Source organism: Anopheles maculipalpis, chromosome 2RL (genome assembly GCF_943734695.1).
Source record: "Anopheles maculipalpis chromosome 2RL, idAnoMacuDA_375_x, whole genome shotgun sequence".
Lineage (NCBI taxonomy): Eukaryota > Metazoa > Arthropoda > Insecta > Diptera > Culicidae > Anopheles > Anopheles maculipalpis.
Genome location: NC_064871.1, coordinates 23921679 through 23937453, shown reverse-complemented (window position 1 = coordinate 23937453; position 15775 = coordinate 23921679). Strand labels below are relative to the sequence as shown.

The window sequence follows — 15775 nt, the reverse complement described above, 5'->3', positions numbered from 1 at the left end:
GAACCAGGAACTTTACGCAGTAATTATGGTCCAAGTACTCATACAAACTTTCTAGATGTGAAGTCTGTCTAAAACCTGACGAAAAACCCTGCGAGCAGCGTTCGAGAGGAAGATGGTAAAAAGGGCACACACATCTGGACCGTTTCGTCGTTGAATATAGACGGACTGCAGGTAGGCTATGTCAACGAAAAATCAGAAATGGTAGGTTAAGACTTCTCGAGGTTGTAGCGCTCAAATAGAAGATGCGGAGAAAAACAGAAGTCTCTAAAATGACGCTCTCTGTAAGTTGAACGGTGATGTTATGTTCCACGCCATGAGAATGTTCTGGACTGGACTGGAACAATGAGAATGTACTGGACAACCCCTAGAATGATGCCAGAATGTCCGGGATATTGGATCGGCAATCGACAGCGTTCGTGTTTGTGAGCGGATCAAAAGACTTCTACAAATAAGTAAGTAAGAGTAGCGCATATTACTGTTTATTGTTCCTTTTTTGAGTTAGCGAGCATAATCTCAAATTGCCCTCTGTCTTAATACATCTTTCATGTGTGTGGTTTGTAGCTAGAGCATAGATAAAGATCACTTTTTGAGAGAGAAAACGAGGTTTTGCAAATTCCTCCAGCTTTCGCTGAGCACTGTATTAGATTTGATATATGTCCAATCATCATCGTCACACGCATTACAAACACAACCCAGATTATATATTTTGTATACGTGTAAAAAACGGAGTTTCCGGAAATCGACCATCAATCTATTTAACTTGCAACCCGCGTTAGTGTGGTGTTTTTTTTTTATTTTATTTTTTTTTTTGTTGTAAACTGTATTGTACTGTGTCGTTGCGCACTTACGCACTTCCTTCCTACATCATTTGTGGCTTCTTTATCATCAAAAAATAGTGATTGCTTGTTCGGTTTGGTTTTGTTGTGGTTTCTGTCGTGCTACTAAAATTGCTTCCTTGTTCCTTGTGTAATGATGTACAAAAAATCTTAATTCAAACCCGTGCTTAAATGCAAAACAATTACTAAAGGCTTCTTTCTGGTGCTGAATATATAATCAACAAGGGGGGGTGTTCGGGGATGATTTCTGGAGATTATTGTTGGTTAACGGCTAACTGACCGCTTCTGTCCGACTGTCCTCCACCGTGTACTATTCTCCACGGGTGACCGCAGCATGGATGGCACGGGCTACGTACGCCACATTGCTTTCGTTCAGCCCGCACATACTGATGCGGCCAGTTTTCAGCAAGTAGATGCTAAACTCCTTTATTAGTATCTGTACTTGGGCCTCTGTGCAAGTAAACAAATTGAAACACAATTTTTAAACAGGGCATGTTAACACGTGTATGAAAACGTCCTTACCATTCAGTCCGGTGTAAGAGAACATGCCAATCTGGTTGGTAATGTGCTCCCAAGTGCCGGGTGTCTTCAGCGCCACCAGCTCATCGTACAGCGCCTTACGCATCGTGATGATACGCGAGCTCATCGTCTTGATGCACTCCATCCATTCGTTGCGTAGGTCCTTATCGTTCAGCACGCGGCTCACGATACGGCTACCGAAGGCCGGCGGGTTCGAGTACATACCACGGACGAGCAGCGTAATCTGCGACGCGACAGCCGCACTTGTAGTGGCCTCCTTCTGAACGACCGTTAAATTGCCGATACGCTCGTCTGAAAGTAAATATTGCGATAAAACGTCATCCATTCTATGGACACACTTAACCGTCGTAAAACTTACTGTAAAGACCGAAATTTTTCGCAAAACTCTGCGCACAAAACAGTTCAAAGCCTCGGCTCACGAAATAGCGGACCGCAAACGCGTCCTTGTTCGGATCGCCACTCGCAAAGCCCTGGTAAGCGGAGTCAAAGAATGGGAACAGTTTGCGCTTTTCGCACATGTCCGCAATCTGCTTCCACTGGTCCTCGGTCGGATCGATACCGGTCGGATTGTGGGCACAGGCGTGCAGTATTACTACCGCCCCTTCCGGTGCATTGTCCAGATCTTCCATCATGCCGGCAAAATCAATTGCACGAGTTTCCTGATGCCAGTAACGATAAGTTTTTGGCTCAGTAAAGCCAGCATACAGGAACACCTTGTGGTGATTTTCCCACGTTGGGTCAGAATAGTAGAAGGTGGTACGTTTCAGAATGCGTGCCAGAAATTCGGCCCCCAGACGCAATGCGCCCGTACCGGACAGACACTGCACACCGAAGGCACGCTTGCTCTTGAGTGCATCGCTATCTTCACCCAACAACAACGTACTAGCTGCATTGGTTATAGTGTCCATACCGAGCACGGGTAGATATTCATGGTTGAGTGATCCATCGGCGACGATAGCGGCCTCGGCTTTCTTCACCACCGGCAGAATCCAAGGTTTACCCTCGTTCGTACGATAGGCTGAAAAGACAAAACGGATAGCGGGAGAGAGATCGGTCACAGCATAGAAACAACAATTGAAGGTCCAACCCCCCTGTGGGTCGTAGTAAATGACAGCAGAGATAGGTACTCTCCGATTGTTGCGATAACGCGATTGCTTCGATTCGGTATATTTGTATGCGGCTCTAGTTTTCTTCTCCACGTACGTACTCTTGCAACAACAAGATTGGTTGCGGTTTGCGTAAGCATCTCTCGCAAGCATTTTTTACCGTACGCAAAATTAGACATCTAGTTTGAAATCTTTCTTGACCTCAGGTGACCTTGACAGTGTGGTGCACAGCAACGATTACGATTATGGTTCTGATGCAATGGGAACGACCTATCGCAACATATCAGCTTACCTCCTACGCCAAGATTAACCTTGTTCGGGTTCGGATCATCGTTGCACGCCTTATTAAGGGCAAACACTTCCACCGGGGGACCTAATTCGACTGAAGCGAAAATGCTCATTTTTTATGTAGGGCACGGAATATTTTCTACTGGAACGTAATTTACACCCGAAGGCACAAGTACTATCTGGAGGAAGCACGGCCCACTAACCACCGTCGGTTGTCACGGAAGGCAACGGAATGAAGAATGAATGGGAAATTAATTTTGCCAGGCGAAATTTCTGTGGTCCTCCCTTATGTTGCGCTTTCGTTTTGCACTTTCTCACACCCGACCCTACTGCTACTGTGCCAATTGTGTAATTCAATGGGCCGCCACTTCACTGCTCCAAAGTGGTGGTGTGCGCGGAACACAAACATGCTTGTAAAGACGTGTAAAAGATTCTCCCCACCCCAGCGTGTTGCGTTGGGCAAATTTGCTCAAAAACTCCTCGTTCTCTCTGTGTGTTTTGACCGGCTTAATGTAGTTTAGTCGGAGTAAAAGTGAAGAGCATAAATATGAAAACAACACCCTCACACACACACGCGCGCGCATACGATGTGGAGCATTAGTAGCAAATTTGCCAACAAATTGGCCAAAAATATTTTTGGAATGGTCTATCATATGGTAGAAACATCTTATTTTAAATTTCCAAGAGAGCAGGTATTTATGGTTGTTCACTGTTGACATTAGTGATGGGTTCTATGGCACGCCACAACGGTTCCAATACGGTTCCAGTTCCGATTCCAAGGAAATAAAATCGACGATTCCAACGATTAAACCGGTTTCGGATGGTTCCGGACGATTTCAACTATTCCAATGCTTCCAGGCAGCTCTATTGGTTGCGACGGTTTCGAGGATTCCGGGTTCTGGCGAGGCTTTCCGCAAGGATTGGTTTCTCCTACCTGCCGGAACGGGTTGCGATGTGTTGTAGAATCAACCAGAATCAGTTCCGTCTTTTTTGTATTTTTTCTCATCTCTAGTTGGAATATGTAACTTCTTCCAAAAAGGCAACCGTGTTGCTCAACCCTGTCCAGCTGATAAGCAGCATCGCAGCTCAGCAACCCTGACAAAGCCAAACGTCATCTCCTTCAGTTGTAAATATTAAATACAAAAGTAGGCGTACTGAGTGAGTCTTTCCTTCGCAACCTCGATGGAGCTGGAACCGAGCAAAATCGTCGACTTTCACTATGAGTACAAGAACGTGGACGATAAGCCGGCCAAGCTGGTGTACGCGATCGAAATCCCCTACAAAGGCAGTGTGGCCGAGCTAAGCCACCAGATCGTGGCCGTCCGGATGGATCCAATCATGAAGTTTCTCAAGGCGGACCGTAACCTGCTCCACACGCTGCAAACATTCATCGAACGTGAAAATCAATCGTTTTACGACGAACGTGACGAACTGTTGCTGGAAAAGTTTCGCAACGGAACACCGAACGTGGACAGCTTGGCCCTAGATACGGAGAAGCTCTATCGGGAGGAGATACTCGAGTTTGCCGATCGGGTAGGCCCTACGGATGAGGAAATATTTGCCCAGAGCTATCATCAGTTGGTACATTCATCGCTGCTACCGGAAATATTGAGCAAAGAGCGTGAGTACGCGCGGACAATTGCGAGCCTGGCAACACAAATGACGCAACAAATTACCACAATGAACACGCTGCATCAGGAGGAGATTGAGTCAAAAATTAAGCTACTCGACATATCGATTACACCGGAAAACATTAATCATATGCTGGCAAAACAGTACGGTATGCAAAACATGATCCGCAAACAGTGCGAATCGGAGCTGGAATCAACGCGCGGCCATCAGAAGCACGAGTACCGGAACTGGGTAACGCAGCACGTGGATGAAAGTTTCCTGGCGCAGTCCGAAAGTCCAACGCAGATCGGAAACCGTTGGTCGATGATTTCTACCCAGGCACCATCCATGGAGGAAAGCTTCACCATCCATCTGGGGTCACAGCTGAAGCATATGCACAATATACGCATTCTCAGCACACGAGTGGCCGATCTTTGTAGTCCACTGTACGGTGACGCATCGTTCGGAGGACCCAACGTGGCGCTGGGACTGTATTCGAGCTCGCTGTGCGGTATCGTCGTACTAACGCCGTCCGGTACGATAACGCCGGATCGAGAGATACGACGCAACGCAAATATGTCGACCGAATTCCACTTCGATCAGATCGATCGACAGATCGAGAAGATACAGGAAGATCTGCGGAACCTTCAGCACGGTTCAGCGGTCGAGGCTGGTGGAGCTCAAAGTCTAGCGGCAGCTGCTGGCCGTAGACCGGACCGTACCGTAGTAACGGTAAAACCGGGCGATGCGTTTATTACGCGCCACTCGAACCTGTCCCACTCGCACGTCATCTTTCATCTGATATCGGATGAAACGTTTCAAAGCCCGAGCGAAATCAACTCTCGCCATCCTGTGATATTGGGTTTGCGAAATATATTGAAAATCGCCAGCAGACATGATATTACCACACTTACCATTCCTGCTTTGTTGCGGCACGAAATGTCTGAGGTGAGGTGGCGTGCGTTGCAGGATGATGATTTTGCATATTGATTGATCTCTATTTTTTTCCACAGGACATGACCGTCAGTTGGTGCATACGGCGAGCAGAGTTGGTGTTTAAGTGCGCCAAAGGATTCATGATCGAATCGGCCAGCTGGGGTGGAGCGGAACTGAACACATTGCAGCTTCTGTTACCGCACGACATTTCCGAGGAATTGTTCCGTACGCTCGCCGACATGGTACCGCACGTGTTCCGTGTGGCAAATCCGAAAATTCTTCAATGAATCGTTGCCCAATTGAAAACTGTATATCAACTCTACGAGAAATTTATTCCACCAAAAAATGTGTTTTGGAATCTCTGTAATGCGCGAGATAATTGTAATGAAATATTTAAATTTTCAAATGAAATGTTTCAAACATTGTAAAATTCCACAACTTTGCAACTTATTTTTTCTTCAGGAGCATAATATGGCAGCAAGTTGGTGTCTTTAAAATCCACATTGTGAAAGTAATTTTGATCTAGTGAAATTACGATAAAACGAAATCAAATCAACAAATTAAAATAATTTGAATGAGCTAAAGTTGGATTCAAACTCGGTATTCAGTTTCGGGAATGCGCTCACCCACAAAGCTATAAATACGTACTTTTGTACAGGGTTGACAGTAACCGTCATACAGGGGTTTTAAACCATGTTTTAAGTTAACAAACATACAACACATGTGTGTAATTGAATAGAATAAAATTACACAGCTCAGCTATTTAGACACCAAAAAGCTTTCATTAAAATCCATAAAACGTCTACATCATGTAACAAATGTGCATAAACGGCTGGCAACGCTGCAAGCAGTAAATGAAATTTATGTTCACAATTTGTTTGCAGCTTTCAGGCTTTACCTAAGGAAAGATTTAGATTTAGATTTATTTATATTGTTATTAAATATTTGTCACAAATACGAAACGGTACTTGCTGCAACGTAAAGCCCGCGGGCCATGGGAAATTTCAAACTGTTGATATCGGTGTGAAACAGTCCAAAAATCTCAATGTTACGATTTCAGCTGTTTCTCCGTTGCCTCTTGTATATAGATTTTGTATGAGCCAGGTAAACAAAAAGGGACCTCAAAGCGAGAAAATTTTACAACCAGTCATCAAATTCTGAAATTTTCACTTTGAAATCTCCCGTGGAACGGAGCCTTACAATTTTTGAACAATTTTGGGTGGAGCACTGAACCAGTCACTATAAACTTAGAACACCTAACGCGGCGACCGAGATTTAAAAAATAAAAATCTCGATAGGGACAAATATTGAGTGAGTCTTTCAAAAATTAAACAAAAAAAATATATTTGTTCAGATTTTACGCATCAGCGACGAATATAGTCCATTTTCCCGATTCAATTTCGCAAATCCTAGATACGATTTGACAAACCCTGCCCTTTTCGATTCAATTGTGCTTCCTTCGCTCTGCTGTCAAAACGGCCTTTCTGCGAGGCCTGTACCAACACTGACTTGGGCTGCTATTTGTTGCCAACAAGCAAAGTTCATCTCGGCTGGGTACGCCAGGAGAGGTACTGGAAGCGGGATTGGACATATTTTTGTTTATGATATTATATATATTTTCGCAACCCCTTTACGGTCATCGATTGTGTGATTACGGAAATCGGACGCACCCGTCTCCCGTCGCTCGCTGCGTAAGTTGGTAACACACGCACACACAACAGGGAGGGTTGTCCCGAGTGCTTGGCCCGTGTACGCGGGGACGGTAGAGGAGGACCCCAGCAAAGCAGCAGCAGTACCAGCGCCCGTGGTTTGTAGCTGCGGAGTGAGTGCATGTATGTGTGTTTTTGTGCGTGTGTCTCTCACATACGGCGTGTGTACGCGGATGAAAACGATAGAGAATGCTAGGTAGACTGGTGAAGTGTCCAGGGACTTTTCTGCTGGTTTGGTTGCACCGTGTGTGTCATTGAAATAATCGAACATCGTACCTGTAAAGACGCGTCCCTAAAGTCAAAGACAAAGTAACAGTGAGGGGTGAGTGGGTTGTGTATTAGAAGGGGGAGGACGACTCTTTAAACGGGACTGTGATCATAGTTCAAGGAGGGGGGGGGGGAGGCAAATCGGTATCTAGAGTTCTCCACGGTTGAAGTTATTAATGTTTCGCATATTATTGGCCGTGCGGATGGTGTGTGCTGCAGGGTCAATCGTGAATGCACTTTGTTTGACCCGTCCGCAACAGTTTTCCCCCGCCGCGCTCGCCTTGTTGCGTGTAAGGTTTAAAGTAACATCGATGTCATTGCGAGGAATCGTGACAGACAGCAGTACAAACATCATCAGCCAGCAGGTGACGATCGCGCGTAGAAAGTAGTAAGCAACGATCCGAGGTTGCTTCCAAAAAAATGTGAACATTTCCAAACTACTACGACTAGATCGTTGCAAACATTCTTCCAATCTAGTGGTACCATTCTGCCCAATTCATTCCCTCCCTCTCGAAGTAAGAGTGAGTTCAAAAGCTAAGGGATTTTGGTTTATTGTCAAACAAATTTACGCGTGGCACAAGGCCCAGCGCAATGCAATCCGGAGTGTAAGCTGTCTCCCACCCCGTCCGCGTCCCATCCGTTGGCTAGCGCTGGAATGAGGGGGAGCATCGGTGCAAGTGGGTCGTGGTGGAATCTAGCTAGCCGCCCGCAGGGTCTCTCTGTATGCTACGATCGCTGTCGTCGTCAGTCATCCCTTTCGCATCCCCACGCCGTGACAGTTCTTTTCGCGGGGAGGGAAAATGGGTTGTTTTGCTTTTCTTCTTGTTCTTGTGACTGTTTGGTCTAATCATTTTCTGTCCTTTCACCTCTTTCACCCACCTCCCACCCCCAGCGTGCAGTGACCGTGTGAAAACATACATCGCAACTTCTCCCCCCACCCTTCACCCATTCGTTGGAAAGTGTTGCAACCAAAAAGGCAACGAAGAGGAGGAACAGAGGGAAAAACAAAACATAAAAGTCGTCGAGTGAAAGAAGGAGAGAAGAAAAAGCGAAAGCGCTTGCTGTGAGCAGTGCGAGTGAGAAAGAGAGCCAAAAAAAACCGAGCATAGGCGCAAATCTCGGTGCTGTATGCGTGTGAGCAGGAACGCATACGAAAGACGCGCGGTTATGTGTTAAAGAGCGAGACAGTATCATAAAAGGGAGAGAAGGAGAGGGGGAGAGAGAGAAAGCAATAGAAGGGCCGTGCGATCCCAGCCTACTCATTCCATCAAAGAACCGTCAAATCGCTCGAGAAGTATTGGGTGGTGTGTGGTATTTTGTTTTTTTGGTTGGATTCCAACGTGTAAATACTCCAAAACAAACCACACACACACAAAGTACCAGGAAAACCAACTTACTCTAATGGAAAGTGGTTCCTTTTAAATTTAAATGCCGTGAGCCTTTTAATTTACTTCAATCGTCGCGCCGTCATCATTCCACGAAAAACAGTCTTTTTACTATCAGTGGAAGACACGGGCAAGGACATCGTAAAGAAACAGCTGAAGCAGCAGATTGGATTGACCTAAAGCGTAAACACCGGATCGGCGGTGGTGGTGGTTCATTGATCACTTTTATCTTGGCCCTTGCATTCACTGGAGAGCCAGCGATAGATCGTTCTATCGAGACACGAAACGTCAAGATGGAGATGGATCCGCTTCAGACACAGATCCAGGCAGAGCTTCCTTTCTGTCGGTTGTGCTTTTCACAGGCCTGCGATCTGTACGAACTGTTTCCGGGCGCAGGCAACGACAATGAATCTCTGTTATTGAAAATACTCGAGCTGGTTAACGTCGCTGTAAGTACACACGCACCCAATTTATTCGTTTCGTGCATTCATGGATTAATATGTTTCACGTTGTGCCTACTTTCAGATAAACTTCGATGAGGACCTCAACTCGTACATATGCGGCAAATGCGTGACAATGGTTGAAGACTTCTTCGAGTACAAGGAGAAGGTGAAGGAGAACGATCTGCTGCTGCGCGAGAAGCGCAAATCAGTCGATCATGCGACGGCAATCTACAACGTCGTTAGTATGCAACCAGACGCTACTAACAGTAGCGCCTCGAACGGTGCAACGGGCGCGGGCAGTGGTTCCGAGCTTGGAGCGGGTGGAATCGATGAACCACACGTCGGACTTGATCAGCGCATCTCGATCGACGGTGGTCCACCGCTGAACGGTAACATAATAGAGTTTAAAAAGCAATTGTTTACCGCCTCCCCGTCCCAGATCGGTATCTGGCTTTGTGTGGCATCCGGCAGCGACATCCAGTGTCCGGCGGCGATCGAGGTGGACGATAACATTCAGGTGGTGGCGGAGATTGGACAGCACAACCATGGGCTGCCCGTATCGGTGCCGGAAAATCCTCCTGAAACGCCACCGACCAAACAGCAGCATCAGCAGCAGCAACAGCCCCCGCACCAACAGCCGCAGCCAGCCCACCACCATCAGCAGACACATAATCAACCGGCGGTACAAGAGCATCACGCACACGAGGAAGACACGATCGTGGTAACAACCGACGGTACACCGGCAATCCTATCGACCACCGCCGGTACACCGGTAGTGGCTAACAGTGGTGCAGCACGTGCTGCCGGTGCGGGCAATAAAGCATCCTCCACCTCGACGTCCTCGGCGAAAAAGAAAAAGCCACGCGATCAACCATCGAAGCGCAAGGTCTCAAACGACATACTGGTCGGTGATGGGTGGCTAACCGACGTCACGACGTACAAGCGCAACCACTACCAGCTGGTCACGAAAGATGGCTACCAAACGTTTCTCATCTACAATGGCTACCGGTTCCGGACGCAGCAAAAGATTCGCAACGGTATTGCGGCGTGGAAGTGTGCGTGGAACGGGCGTAAGGGTTGTCAGGCCATACTGCACATCACGGAGGATTATCAGAAGGTGCGAGAGGTCGGATCACCGCACAACCATGAACCGTCGTTGCGCGATCGGATCATCTCGAACAAACCGACCAACGGCAATACGTCCGACCAGAGCCTGATCATGCAGTCGGACAGCGAGGAACTGAGTGAGATGCACAAAATTACCGCCACAGCAGCAAGCGTTGGATCGACGAGCAGCGGTGCCGGCACGCTGACCGGTGAAACGATAACGCTTGGCGGTGGTGCAACCGTGGTCGCCATCACCACAACCGGGGCGAACGCTTCCGTTAACAGTAGCACCTCGACAACGGCCGCGGCCGCCGCCACGTTAGACCTTACCTCCGAGATGGATTTCGTGCAGCAGAGCAGTAACAGTGGAAGCGAGCTGATCACCACCACGACCACGACCAGCACTTCCGGTGGATCGTCCACCACGTCGGCAGATCAGCCGGGCACGACGACGGGGCACCATCAGCCGCACCATCATCATCATCACCATCACCATCCGCATCATGAGGTGGTGGGCGTTGTGGACGAAGTCGTCGGCAAAGACGATACGACCATGTCGATGGACATTGAGGAAATCATACGCCCCCACGTGGTACTGCATCCCGCCAGCGAGTAATGCGCGAAATGTGGCAAGTGGGCGGCAAGTGTTTTATTCTCCATTATCCCAATCCCATCGTGGCCATTTTACCTGCCACCAGCGTGTTGCAGTGTCGCATGCGGACTGGTGTTTCTGCAAGTAGGTTCGCGCCATGCAACGTCAAAACGTGAGCAGCGAATGAATGGGAAAAAGTGTTTCATAAGAAATGAAAAATAATTGTAAAAAAACAACAACCACGTTAGCAGTTAGGGTCTTCTGGGATTAGAGAGAGAGAGAGATAGTGAGTGAACGATCGGAACAGTAGGGGTGGCCTTTTTTGGACTAAATGATCTTGATCGTGATCATGATGATGATGATGATGATGTTGATGGCGGTGGGCACAGCTACATTACGCTATTGTATGTAAACATTTGTTCGTTTTATTTGCATAAGTACATAAATGTATCCCCCTTACCTCTCCCGTTCGCATCCATCACCCTTATTTCTCCACCCGTAAAAGAGATATTTTATAAGTCAGGTTAGGAAAGGTTAATAATACAAGCCAAACACATCTCTATTGACAAAATTGCCTTAATAATCACTATTAAGGCTTTGGTCGATACAAATTTGCCTTAATAATGCCTTCATAGGCAGAATTTGGTCAATAGGGTTATACGGCACCACCATTCTTATTCTCTTTTTTGACCGCCCAACCTGTCCATCCTGAACCTTGGGTGAAACCGAGCACACACACACACACCCAAGAGCGCAGGATTACAGGCCACAAGCGGTGGTTATGGGATAATAAGAGGTGGATGATTTTAATACAAGCTCTAAAGTAAATGGAAGTCCCATTTTTTTGTTTTTGCTGATGATCAAGCTTAGGTTAGGAATATCGTTTTCGATCTTTGCTTTACTCCCTGTCCTTTTTATCTTTTTAAAATCTGTTTGCCATTAAGGACGACGATAAAACACCGTTTTATGTTTTACATCCTTCCTCCTCGGTTCCTGCCTCCACTCTTCCCTTCCCCAACACGTCCTTTTTATTTCTCTTAGACCGTAAGTGCAAAACTGTCATAGGTAGGCGTTAAGCGGAGAAAGGAGGAAGAAATATATACATATAGTTATATATATTATATACATAAATGCAAATGCAGATAAGGACGACAGGTTACGGATTGATTTTACTCCCCCCACCCCCCTCGATGCTGTTTTCGCCAAAACGGATGACGAAAGGCTGAGGAGAGTACAGAGGGTGGTGCCGCCAAACACAGAGGACGTGGAAGCGTTTTGCACCGTTTTTGTCCCGCAAGACACAGGGAGGGAGGGAGAAAGAGAGCCACAACACAAACCATCCCCGCTCCATTATTAACAACACAATAAATCGGTCAAATCAATCGGATCATTTAGCTAAAACTTCTTGTCGAATTGTCCGTTTTGTTTTCTTCTTCCTAGCGAAAATGGTTCTTCGGATGTACCGCGTCGAAATGAGGGCGGATAAAATAGATACGCGCGTGTATGTGTGAGTGTGTTTCGAACGCAGTTGTGTTAATATTGTTCACATATTACACACCGTAGAACCGATGATTATAATCATTTCACACTATTTTTTTGTTTTTGTTTCCTTTTTTTCCATTACTTTTACTCGTCCACCGGAAAAGCTCCAGAGTCCTATGCTGTCGTTCCAAAATACGGGTAGTATTATGGCTTTCCTTTTTGTACGTGGTTCGTCGAACTATTGGTTTACTTATAAATGTACACACATTGTATCATATTTGCTTTCTAATTCGTCTGTAAAACCTGTTTCTTCCAACAATCTCTGCAAGTACTCTAATAATAGTGTTGTATCTGTAAATATATATGTATTCATATATGTATCACAAAGTGGTTCGCACTAATTTTCCTTTCACAACATACATATGTATCCGTCTAACGCAATTTCTGAAGAACCCCGTTGTCTACACCTCCCACAGAGTTTGCTACATTGCGAAAAGATTGCCCCAACAGCGCGACTTCCTGCACATTTTCGTACTTGAAGCTAGAAGTTAGCTCGGATAAACTATAACCTGTTCTTTTTTTTAAATCGATTTGAGATCGGTTGCAACATTTCCTAACATACGTTGATACAGACGGTAATATTTATATTTGGATCGATCCATCCATCTCTCCACGGCAGACTGCCAAAAGACAGTCGACAAAGACTAAATTCGAACAATAGCATTTTAAAAACATCCATCTATAGTGTTGTCGTCATATAATAGTTAATACTTAATTTTTACTTCACCAAAGTTAGTCTACCGTCAAACTACGTTCCTATAAATGCGCTTTTGTTTTTTTGGCACGGAAAGTAATGAACGACGTTTGGAAGCTCAATTAAATTCAGAAACAACACAAAACTATACTCCACATTTCCTCTCTCTTTCTTCCTCTATCTCTATCTCTCTCTCTGTCGGTGTCCCTAAGCTTCTAAGTATATTAGAGAGTAAATCTCCAATTTAAAACTCTACTACATCTGTCTAAGTACATACAAATTGTAATACTACGGATTAACGGGAAGGATCGAGTTGGTGGTGATTACATTCCTTACATATGGGAAGGACAATGTCAAGAACCTTAAGCCGTGTTCTACTGCCTACTGCTCGCTATTACTAATGTACTCCACTCTGGTGGGAAGCGCCTTTAGTATCGATATCGTCCGGCAGCACCATCGTTATGGCGCTCGCCGTGGAAGGACTCTGCTCGCGGGGCAGTGAATACTTTTTCTTAAACGCCCGATCGAAGTTGATCGGCCTAGCAATGTCCAGACTGATCGGTTTAATGATCGAGTTTGACGTTAGTGAATCGAGCTCGTGTGATTCGGAACCGACCAAATCGCCGGCCGCCGAGCTTGAGTTGGATAGTAGCTGTTCCGTCACAACTCCTTGATGATGATGGTGGTGATGTGACGTGTGGAAGTGATGATGGCTTAATCGCGAAGACCCGCCAGCATCGAGTTGAGTGGACACTTTGCATCCATCGCCACCACCAACCCGCAAGCCCGTCCTGAGTTTTGGATAGCGAAACTGACCAAACCCGTACTGTGGTCCGGCCAGACGCAGCAAACTCATCAGAAAAAAGGTCGCATACAGCCAGCTAATGGACATGACGATCACCAGGAACACACCGATCTGTATATATGCCAGCACGCTTGAAGGTAACATCAGTGCACCAGCAATACCGGTCGTGATCGCAGCCATTGCCGTTGGGCCGAGCATTCGCTGCAGTGAGAAGCGCGTCGATGAACGACGATCCGGTTCGGTAGACAGTCGGTAGTGTACGCCGTAGTGCAAGCTAAAATCAACCGCCAGTCCAATAGCGGTACTAACTGCAACACTTTCCAGCACATTCAGCTTCCATCCCAACAGCACGAGCATTGCAACGGTGGTAAGTATGGTGAGCGTTACGGTCACGATCGCGTACAAACTGATCAGCACGTTAAGCGTCACAAGCATCAGAACTAGCAGGGCAACGGCCATTGCCATTGCGATTGCTATCATCGTCCCGGTGGAGAGCGTGTCCTGCAAATCGAAAAACTCCAACTCACTGATAAACCACGCGTTGGCCATTGTTGGTGGGGCGTCGTGCAGCTGCTCGGCCAACCAGCTCTCTACCGTGCGCACGAACGTGTCAATCTCGTGGTAGGACATTGTAAAGATTTGTGTACTTTCATACTCAATCACAACCGCTTTTACCATCTTGTCGTTTTGCTGTCCATTGGTAAGAAACGAACTACGTCCAAACTTTGGTCCTGCAACGCCCGGAATGAAGAATTCTCTCGGTGTTTCGTACAGTGAGGAGATCGATTCCGGCAGACAAAGGTCAAATATGTCCGGCGTGAAGGGAAAGGGTGAAATTTCGCAGCACGGCGTACGATCAATTTCACCCATCGAATCATTGCACCGTCGTGCCATCCAGCTGATGAAATTCTCTATGAAACAGTTGGGCAACAGCAATCCGTAGCTCGTCTGGTAGAAGGTTTGATTTTTGATGCGACGACAAAACTGTAGCAGCCACTGTTGCGATTCCGGTGCGCTCATGTTGAACGACTCGTCAAAGTATAGGTCACCGCGCTGCTCCGGATCGAGAAAATTGCCCCGATCGACGGGTAAGACACCCCATACGAAGCGAAGCGGAATTTTGAACGTTTCCGTCGTCTAAAAAAAATGGTGTAATTGTGTTTAACGTGATTGTTTGCATTAGTGATGGGAGCTCCGAAGTGGATTAATGAATTCATTCCGATTTCGACTTATAAAAATCGAAGCATACTCCGGTAAACAAAAAAAAAAGGGAAAAAGGTAAGCTTCTAATTAATCCGTAGTAAACTCCGAAATGCCTTATAGTCGGATTAATCCAATACCGGTTAAAATGAGGATTTACCCATCATTTATTTGAATTGGGGAATTGACGCTTATTGTTGTGCTTACCGTGTACATTTTCTCGAACCAAAACATGTCCTTGTACTCGCTGTCGTACCGCTCGAACGGATGGTTGCTGATGAACAGCTTAAAGTCGGGAGAATCGGGCAGTCGTAGCTTTGGCCAGTGTAGTACCAATATTCCACTCATAATACCGATCGTACCTGTCATGAGCAAAAATGTAATATTAATTACTTCCTTGTTTTTAGTAATAATTCTAAACTTTAGCCTTACCAAGCAGAGTGATCCACAGCCAGGGTAAAGTAATGATTAGATCGATAATAGCATCTTCAATGCGTCTACTCATATGTGCGATCGAGATGAACGGAATCGTGCAGCGATGCGTTACACGAGAAAATGGTTTGAGCAGCATTAGGCAGGATATTCGCTCGGCTATTGATACGGCAGCCGGTAGCCAGGTTACCATTAGGAAGTAGTTTGCCATCACGGCCGTTCCAGAGAATATCCTATTTAAACAGAGCAAATCAAAGGATTTAAATGAATAATTCTTCCTCC

At 46.3% G+C, this 15775-nt stretch overlaps 6 protein-coding genes across 6 annotated transcripts in view; 4 read left to right on the top strand and 2 right to left on the bottom strand.

Moving 5' to 3' along the window:
• The window catches only part of LOC126565588 (transmembrane protease serine 9-like), a 307009-nt gene that overhangs the window by 46883 nt on the left and 244351 nt on the right, over window positions 1–15775 (top strand). The gene's annotated exons all lie outside the window — the stretch shown is intronic.
• The window catches only part of LOC126559071 (RNA-binding protein pno1), a 454598-nt gene that overhangs the window by 206304 nt on the left and 232519 nt on the right, over window positions 1–15775 (top strand). The window lies entirely within an intron of this gene.
• Window positions 1110–2886, bottom strand: LOC126558194 (aspartate aminotransferase, cytoplasmic). Its single transcript, XM_050214161.1, has 4 exons — window positions 2775–2886; window positions 1735–2394; window positions 1359–1667; window positions 1110–1286 (listed from the first exon to the last, which is right to left on the bottom strand). Exons 1-4 carry the CDS (start codon window positions 2881–2883, stop codon window positions 1147–1149), a joined length of 1218 nt encoding a protein of 405 aa, XP_050070118.1. The 5' UTR covers window positions 2884–2886; the 3' UTR covers window positions 1110–1146.
• LOC126557710 (protein C12orf4 homolog) lies at window positions 3953–5607 on the top strand. Its single transcript, XM_050213578.1, has 2 exons — window positions 3953–5329; window positions 5395–5607. The coding sequence occupies exons 1-2, from the start codon at window positions 3953–3955 to the stop codon at window positions 5602–5604; spliced, it is 1587 nt and encodes a 528-aa protein (XP_050069535.1). The 3' UTR covers window positions 5605–5607.
• LOC126557488 (ubiquitin carboxyl-terminal hydrolase 36-like) lies at window positions 8971–10844 on the top strand. The gene is made up of 2 exons (XM_050213281.1): window positions 8971–9127; window positions 9204–10844. Exons 1-2 carry the CDS (start codon window positions 8972–8974, stop codon window positions 10842–10844), a joined length of 1797 nt encoding a protein of 598 aa, XP_050069238.1. The 5' UTR covers window position 8971.
• Window positions 13444–15775, bottom strand: part of LOC126556783 (protein dispatched) — a 383943-nt gene continuing 381611 nt past the window's right edge. The window contains exons 8-10 of the mRNA XM_050212269.1: window positions 15494–15726; window positions 15269–15423; window positions 13444–14998 (exon numbers count right to left, since the gene is read on the bottom strand). Coding sequence (XP_050068226.1) covers window positions 13454–14998; window positions 15269–15423; window positions 15494–15726 — 1933 coding nt within the window. The 3' untranslated portion in view covers window positions 13444–13453. The remainder of the gene's footprint in view (window positions 14999–15268; window positions 15424–15493; window positions 15727–15775) is intronic.